The sequence below is a fragment of the Trematomus bernacchii genome, unplaced genomic scaffold, assembly GCF_902827165.1.
Source record: "Trematomus bernacchii unplaced genomic scaffold, fTreBer1.1, whole genome shotgun sequence".
Classification (NCBI taxonomy): domain Eukaryota; kingdom Metazoa; phylum Chordata; class Actinopteri; order Perciformes; family Nototheniidae; genus Trematomus; species Trematomus bernacchii.
The window spans coordinates 3,714,596-3,723,577 of NW_022987531.1; the positions used below are offsets into that span (position 1 = coordinate 3,714,596).

Genomic DNA, 8,982 nt, shown 5'->3' on the forward strand with positions numbered 1-8,982 from the left:
GTCACTGAAAACATCAGATGTTTTTTTATAGGGGCAGTTACACCATAATGACAGGGTGGACAGCAATGTCAGGGACACATGCAAAATGCTCAATATTATTATGAAAATAAAATATACATGATCAAAATGACTCGTTTGATCAAATAACTCGTTGTGGACAATAAAACCATATAATTATTGTAGTATCATTTAATCACGTATTACACACACTGTATTTAGCAGAGCAGTGTGTGGGACATGCCAAAATCACGTAGGCCTACATCCAATGAACAAATATGGTATAAAATGAAGGAAACACATTTCAAGAGACTTATCATTGTACTGATATGTGTGTAAATGTTTGGCCATTTATAATAAGACCTCAGAGTTTAATTATTCTGCTACATTTTCATGATGACTGAGTGATTCTGATGGGGACACCAAAGTTACTTTATAGTGATATTGACTGAACTCTTAGTTGACGGCGGAATGATCCGCACGTTTTATCGGCGGCGATGCAGGATACAAGTTTACAGAGAGATTCACCTTAATCTGGTTAATGCAGTCTTAACAGGTGTAAACTGTTGTGACACAGGATGCGTCTTAGGGCCATTCCATGTGATATTTCATCTTCCTCAGCAGGGTTTCATGTCAGCTCGTACCCCATTATATTTCCATAATTTTGGAGAATATCAGATTTGTGTTTTTGTCCTTTTGCTTCCTGTGATGCCAATGTCTGTTTTTATAACTGGAGTCAATCTGCCACTGTGATATTCAGGGATATTACTCATTGTCAGCTCATTTGTGTTTGATGATCTGTCGACTCCTTAACTCAGCAAAAAAAGGTTTTTGCTTCCGATTCATAGAAATTATTCTTGGCACGCTGCCACACGACTTCGCTGGCACTGCTTAGTTTTCACCGTTCAATTTTGAGAAATGGAGCATGGAGCGATCTAATCATCTACTGTCGTTTATCTGAATTTGTCACGCACTCTGAAAAGTTGTCTGGCTGCAAGCCGCTCTCTGATCGAGTACAGGATGTTCTGGCAGGGTGAGATAAAACGCTGTGCGGGGAAAAGGATCTCCTAAACACTTCCCTTTTGTTTCCACCTGACCTTGCAACATGCCAAGACGCCGTTGCATTTTTTACCTTACAAGTTTACAGTGAACTGTAGCACTGACTAATATTGATTAGCAGGCTAATTGCTGTCAAATATTTTTGAACATAGTTGAAACGGAAATAGTTGGAATGCGTCAATTAAATGTTCAAATGTCACTTACGTTTTTCTGTTGCGTTTGTTTTCGGGGTTTGTGTGTTGTATTTAGTTTGCATTTTTCTGTAAATGCAGCGTTTTTTTGTTGTATTTGTTTTCAGGATTTGTTTGTATTTCATTTCATTATTTGCAGCTGTTTCCTGCTTATGTATGCGTTTTTGGCCATTGTTCCGCGTTTGCACCTGCCGGCCACCGTAGTTTGCAGGTCTTAAACCCAAAGATATTCACTTCAATATGACAGAGAAAATCTTTATTTTAAAGAGGCTTGAAACAGTATTTCCTGACATTTTTACATGAAAAATTACTTTAACATGAATCAATTGTCAAAAAGGTTGTTATTTAATTGTACAAAATATAATTTCAACAGTCCTCACCCAGGCTAGTTCCTGTTAAACCGGCATGATTAAGTTAACATTTGACCATGTGAGAAAAGGGAACATGAATGCTTTCTGATTTCACTCACTAAACTATGGTGTCATTTCACAAATATAATGCTTTTACTTCTAGAAGTAAGCAAGTGAAATGGCCATCAATAGATTTGTTATGATTTATTGGTGATTTTTTATATTATTTTATTATTTTAAGGCGTACAACAGTCAGGACTTTAACACTTGCTTAATTCCGTCTGCTATTTCAAAAATAAAAGACATTTTTCCAAAAACAATGCTTGTGTCCACCGTTTACAATCAGTGCAGTAGTCTATCATGCTGAGCAGCAAATAGAGGATAATAATAATAATAATAATTAGCCCCAACTGTCATTTATACAGCAGGAGGATGATTTACATGAAGGTTACTGGCATCTTATGCATGGAGAATAAATGACGGGGGTTTTCCATACAGCAGCGTTCTACACAACTTAAATGAAAACCTTTGTGAGTAACAAAAATAGAAGAAAAAAAAGACAAAGATAATAACACTGCTAATATTAATCTTTGTATACTTTGCATCTACAGCAGAATATATCAGATCACTCATAATTCAAATAGTATTGACAATTCAAAGGCGTTATTCCTGAGTAACTAAGCTTTAAAACTGCATATGAAAAACTGTGTTAGTACTGTCTTTAAGTTAAAGGACTCATTCATCTTAGGTAGCATATAATGTGTCAGTTAGAAATCTCCAGTGTCGATGGTTTACCTTCAAATCAGAGCTGGTTTGAAAGAGGAAGAACTTTAAGATGTCGGCCAAATTTACATGAGGTGCACATTTGCTTTTAATACGAAAGCAAAAACGTATGACAACACCATGATGATTTCTGCCATTCAATCCTTTCACACTAAAGTCACAGAGCGTGTGTCGGGGCAGCTGATGTCTCCTGTTACCGCGGTGATGACAGGTCTGAGGTCTTTAAGGCTGATCTCCAGCTGACTGCAGTCCTCCACCTCCACGAATCAAACAGAGATGCTAATTGCTAAGTGCTAACGCAGATTGTAAATGGCTGCTTGTGGCGTGTACACACTTCTGTCCTTGTGTCCTTGCACACCAATCAGACCATCAGAATCCCCCCCCCCCCCCCCCGGCACAATAATACTTTAGATGAGTCAGTGATAAAAATAAAGCCTGAGATTTCAGCTTATGGTTTCAGCCCAGAAACATGAGCTATGGTTCATAAGTCTTTTGTGTTTCAGCCTTCATATGTTTTACATTTGTATTTATTTGGTAACACTTTCTATGACACCCATGTCTATAAGGCATTGGAAACATTATGCGTTATGATCTGCTTATAGCACTGTGTAATCGTATGTCTTCCTTGTTATTCATTAAATGCTTTATCGTGTTAGAATTTGTACTGATACATCTTTATTTGTATTTTGTATTTGTATCTGTTTCTCGCTCATTTTTACTTAAACTTCTTATATTTTTATAAGTATTTTGATTACATTTTATTCTCAAGTTTTTACTTTAATGTCTCTTGTTTGTATAAATCATTTTATTTTTATTTTATTCAAAAATGGAGCAACTGTTGCAAATCCCTGTTTGCCCCCATGTAAATAAGGTATTCTGATTCTGATGCTATAAGCAGATTACAAGACATTTGAACTCTGTGTAAGATGCCTAACAGACATGTGTCATGGTGTTACCAATTTATTTAGTCTGAATAAGCCTTGCCCGTGGGTTCCTGCCTGGTGGCGGCCTCCAGCAGAGTCATATCTTCTCTCAGAGTCACAGCTATGAAGAAGGCGTGGGGCTTCAGAGTCAGCCCGTAGTCGTAGTCCAGTTTGACGGGCCGGGCGGGGTCCACGGTGATGTGGCACTGGTGGGAGATCAGCGCCGTGAAGAGGAAGAGCTGCATCTTGGCCAGCTCCTCTCCGATGCACCGCCTCTTCCCCAGCGAGAAGATGAGCACGCTGCTGGTCAGGTCCTTATTCAGGACCCCATCCTTCAGGAAGCGCTGGGGTTCAAAGGTCTCCGGGTGGGACCACAGCTCCGGGTCGTGGTTGATGGACCACTGGTTGATGAAGACCACGGTGTTCTTTGGTATGGTGTAGCCCATGATGGAGGTGTTCGTGGTGGTGGAGTGGGGGATGGTGAGCGGCACGAAGCTGGTGAAGCGCAACACCTCGTAGATGAAGGCCATGACGTAGGGCAGCTGGGGCTGGTCCTCGATGGAGGGCAGCCGGCTGCGGTCCACCACCCGGTCCACTTCCTGCCGCAGACGCACCTGCATCTCAGGGTACCTGCAGTCACAGGGGAGAGCTGTGTTTAATGTGATATCCACAGTTATAGAGGGTTCACTCATAAAGGGCTGCAGGACTGAGTCCGAAAACCAGGGAATGGGTTAGCAATTTAGCACTTTTTGATCGCTCGTCTCGGTATCTTTTTTTCTTTTTTATGGGTTTTGGTTGGATGCTTAACTTAAATGATTTGTTTTCTTTTTTGAAAGGGGTAGACAGAAAGGACTGGAGAATGAAGTAGCAATTTTGCATTTTTGGTCCCCTCATCCAAAAATCTTTCGTTTTGGTAGGATGCTTAACTTAAATCATTTTTAGAAATATGTTTGGTAAGGGGGAGAACAAGGAAATGACATACCAAAGTTGTCCCTGGGTCTGAAACAAACTCAGTTCAGCTGCAGCAGAACTGAAGCAACAGTGCCAGATATACCAGGTGAGCAATGTGGGGGCCAGAGGGATATTAACGTTTAGTTGGATATAAAATACGTTAGGATATACCCCACTTGTGAATTGTGAAGCTTTTAAGTGTCTATCACAATGCCATAGTGGCTCAATGACACATAAACACGCAAACAAACAGACTTAAGTGTTGTGGTCGAGACATTTAGGTCATGTGACCATGTTTTTTTGTTGCGTTTATTGCCTGCGTTTATTGGCCGATTGCATATTTGCTAAAACAATCATAATGGTAATGTTTATTTATGAAAGTTATACATCTGAACAATATGTGCCATAATAAACATATGTTTGAAAAGATCTTATTTTCTACAAAGAAATGTTGTGATGAAGGTGATGCTACATTTCGGTTTTGCCGACAAAAACACATCATTGCTAGCACTCTTTAATTAATTGACATTTAATTGACATTTAGTAACCAAGGAGAATGTCACCTAAAAGCACCTAAAAGTTCACAACCTTAAAATGATCTATAGCCTATGATAATAAAGAGTGCTTACTTGACCAGAATGAGGATGATCCACTGCAGTGCCGTTGACAAAGTGTCTTGACTCGCTCCAAAAATATCCCCCAGACTGGAGGGCACGTAGTCCTTCCCGCCGGATAAGACCCTTGATTTTTCGCTTATCTGCTCCATCGCCACAATAAAGGCATCCGTCATGTCCCTGATGGTGCTCGACTGGATGGTTTTCCGGTGCTCGATAACTTTGTCTCCGATGAACCTGTTAAACTCCAGGTTGAGCTCCTTGAAGTTATCAAACATGGTTTTGATGGGGTTGGGGAAGTACTGCAGCCAGGGCATCACGTCCACGATGCTGCCGGCCCCCACGGTCTGGGTGAACTGGTCGTTCCTGCCCACCACCTGCTGGAACTCCTCGTCATCGTGAGAGTACCTCTTCCCGAAGCACACCGCGCTCATGATGTTGGCCGTGCACACCACCAGGTTGTTCAGGGGCTGGAAGTACTGCAGCTCCTGTGTCTTCTTCACAAACAGCTGCAGCAGCACTTTGACCTCGCACAGGACGTGGTGCTCAAAAGTCTTTTTGGTGTCCGGGTTCCCCGTGGAGAACATGCGCACGGTGGACTGAGCCACCCTGCGGTGCACCTTCCACCAGTCCGTGATGGTGCCGAACGCCAGGCTGTCCCCGTTGGAGATGTACTGGAAGGAGGTGAAGTCCGGTCTTCCAGCAAAGTCGAGTCCCTGCTTCACCAGCGCCTGCCTGATAGAGTCCCCGTTCAGCACCACCACCGCGCGAGAGCCCAGTTTGATCTGGAACACGTTGCCGTATTTCTCCGCCATGCGCGCAAAGTACAGGTGCGGGGCTTTGCCGAGCTGCGGAGCGTTCCCGATGACCGGCCAGGCGAAAGGGCCGGGGGGGCCAGGGGCCGAGCGCTGCCGGAGCCAGCGCCACAGGTGGAGGGAGAACAGCAGGGTTAGACACCCCACCAGCAGGGCTCGTGCATTCGCCGGGTTAATCCCCTCCAAAGTCAAATCCATATTTGGGATCCTGCAGGACAATATGATAAAAGCACATTTATTTAACAATTGAAATAGGATGGGCCAATTTATATGTAAACAAATATGACATTCTGCTGAATCAGGAGGTGATGAAATACCTGCTTCTATCCTTGGTTCATCTAAAAAAAATCGGATGTTTCCAGAATATTAAACGTGTTTCCCTGAATGGGGAAACTACATTTTCAACCTTAGAATATTTTCTAATTATACTGAAAAAAATCCAAAGCACAGACTGAGTCTGCAGCACATCCACGGTGTGTGGGAGAGTGTGTGTCCGCAGCCTGCCCATGCTGTGAAGCCCTGCCGCACAGTGAAGTCATTTATCCGCAAACAGCGCAGCATCACGGCCCCTCCGTGCTTTGTTACTGTGGGCAGGTTTGTTGCAAAGGGTGTCACCCCAACCTCCTCCCATCACCTCCTCCTCCACCCACCTCTCTCTCTCTCTCTACCCACCTCTCTCTCTCTCTCTACCCACCTCTCTCTCTCTCTCTCTCTCTCCCTCTCTCTCCCTCTCTCTCTCTCCCTCTCTCTCTCTCTCCCTCTCTCTCTCTCTCTTTCTCTCTTCCTCTCTCTCTCCCTTTCTCTCTTCCTCTCTCTCTCAATTCAATTCAAAGGGGCGTGTGTGTGTGTGTGTGTGTGTGTGTGTGTGTCTCATTCACTGTCCCTCAGGTTGTGGCATGTGTATACATATTGGGCAGCAAGATGTGCCTTGTCTGCCGAAGTGCCCTTGAGCAAGGCACCTAACCCCCAACTGCTCACTGGCGCCGGCTAGACTGGCTGCCTCCGCTCTGACCTCTCAACTGTATGTGCATGTGTGCATATAACTGTGTGTGTATTTGTATATGTATGTGCATGATGTAAAAAGTGTGTACTGTGTGTATGTACCTGTATACAAACGCATGTGTGTGTACTGTATGACAGAGTGGAAACTGAATTTCCCCCTCGGGGGATTAATAAAGGTTCTTCTTCTTCTTCTTCTTCTTCTTCTTCTTCTTCTTCTTCTTCTTCTTCTTCTTCTTCTTCTTCTTCTTCTTCTTCTTCTTCTTCTTCTTCTTCTTCTTCTTCTTCTTCTTCTTCTTCTTCTTCTTTCTTCTTCTTCTTCTTCTTCTTCTTCTTCTTCTTCTTCTTCTTCTTCTTCTTCTTCTTCTTCTTCTTCTTCTTCCTTCTCCTAGGAGTACTCTCAGTCTTGAGAGGTCATTAACCTCCTTGAAATCTGGGATTACAGAGTTCAACTTGTTACAGTAAATGTTCCTTATTTCGTTGAATGTTTCACACTTCAGGAGGAAGTGCATCTCTGTCTCAGTCTCCCCTCGTACAGTGACCACATATTCTGTTTTCTTTTGGTTTCTCTCTCTCTCTGTCCCCCTCCCTCGTACCTTTTTTGTCTGACTGTGAACGGCATTGTTTAAAGTAGGCTGGAGAAAGTTAACTGAAGGGATTCACTATTATTATTGTAAGAGAATAATAAAGTAGACATATTCAAGCGATATTTTATTTGTGGTTTGGAACAATTAAATAGCTTATTAATATTATTATTATTTCCTATTATTTTTAGTATCATTATTATTATTGTTGTGGTTGTTTTTGGAAGGAATTGTAATTATTGGTGGTTGTGGTGCATCACTTATGACATCATTTATTTGTTTTAAGAATTTTAAAACACATGTAGCCTATATTCATATTTGTGTGTCGTAATTGATCTTTTTGTTGTTGTTGTTGTTGTTATAATGTATATCATTATTATATTATTATTATTATTGTACACACATATTCTTCTTATTGTTGTTGTTGTTGTTGTTGTTCGAGGGAATAACAATGTAACACCTTTTAAACAGACATGTATAATATACTTTTATATATTGTTGTCATACAATTATTATCATATTTATTATAATAAAGTAAGAATGTCCAATTTGTGGACTGGAACTATTTAACAGTTACATCTCCTTGTTATTGCTTTTATCCTCATTAGTACTGTTGTTGTTTTTGGAGGTCATTTGTATTGGTGGTATATTAGTTCTAATACTTTTTACACAGACATGTATATTAACAATGATGGTTGCTGATATGATTTATAAAGTGTTATAGGCCTATCAACATGCAAAGTGCCGTGCTGTGATTCTGCAGAGAGCTGCAGTCAGGCGGAAGGTGCGCCGCAGCCCGAGGCGCATCACACCGACACAAGTCAGAGGAGTTCAAACTGTTTCAGATCAATTATACACCTCCAACCAACATAAACATCCACTTATTACTTCTGTTTGACGCAAGTCTGACGTTTTTACGCAGCGCAATTTAGCCTCATTCAAGATAGCCAATTAAAAAGTACATATTATTTTTCTATACACGTTTTCGGATTTTTACATTTCATTGTACACACAAGCCTCATTGTGTCTCTATGATCTATTGTGTTGCTCCAAATGTGTGACAACAAATATAGCCTAGATAAATAAAGGACAATGACAGAAAACAGTAACCCTCTCATCAGAGCAGCATTTCTATGACTCTTTCTCTCATATTAAGCAATTTGCCGATAGTGTTAATGTTGAATGAATAATTGAGGGTGCGCTTTCCCATCATGCCACCAGGAGGAGGCGAACCCCGCGTGCTCACTCATTAATTCCCCCGTAATTAATATATTTTAAACATCAAACACATCTCAATTAATTAATTCTCATTCTGTGAAACACTGCTTTACGTTGCTTGAAACAAAATTGACTTGCATAGTTCAATTAACCGTTAATTCTTATAACTAAAAACTGAATTACCAGCTTTTTGGTTAATATACAAAAATAATGATGGTTACAATAAATTGTATTTTGATCTGTATATGTATTTGTATGACGTTTTTTTTCTCTTTCTCTAATTTTCTGCATTTTTTTCGGCCCCACGTGACATCGTTAATGTATTACAATGAAACTTGATTTTATTGTTTATTTTTAATCGGTATTTAAAAGCATTTATTATAACGTCTTTTTGTTATTTCGCTATAATAATTGAGGTCTTGGACCAAAAACGAAACGATATACTTTGCTTACTCACAGGGCTGTTTTCTTTTTTTATAAGCTTTGCTTTCTGCCCTC

General features: G+C 40.9%; 1 protein-coding gene across 1 annotated transcript; it reads right to left on the minus strand.

Annotated features, from left to right (window-relative positions):
• Positions 1-174: 174 nt before the first annotated feature.
• LOC117475682 (cytochrome P450 1B1) lies at positions 175-6,321 on the minus strand. Its single transcript, XM_034122018.1, has 3 exons — positions 6,001-6,321; positions 4,884-5,891; positions 175-3,933 (listed from the first exon to the last, which is right to left on the minus strand). The coding sequence occupies exons 2-3, from the start codon at positions 5,879-5,881 to the stop codon at positions 3,345-3,347; spliced, it is 1,587 nt and encodes a 528-aa protein (XP_033977909.1). The 5' UTR covers positions 5,882-5,891; positions 6,001-6,321; the 3' UTR covers positions 175-3,344.
• Positions 6,322-8,982: the final 2,661 nt, after the last annotated feature.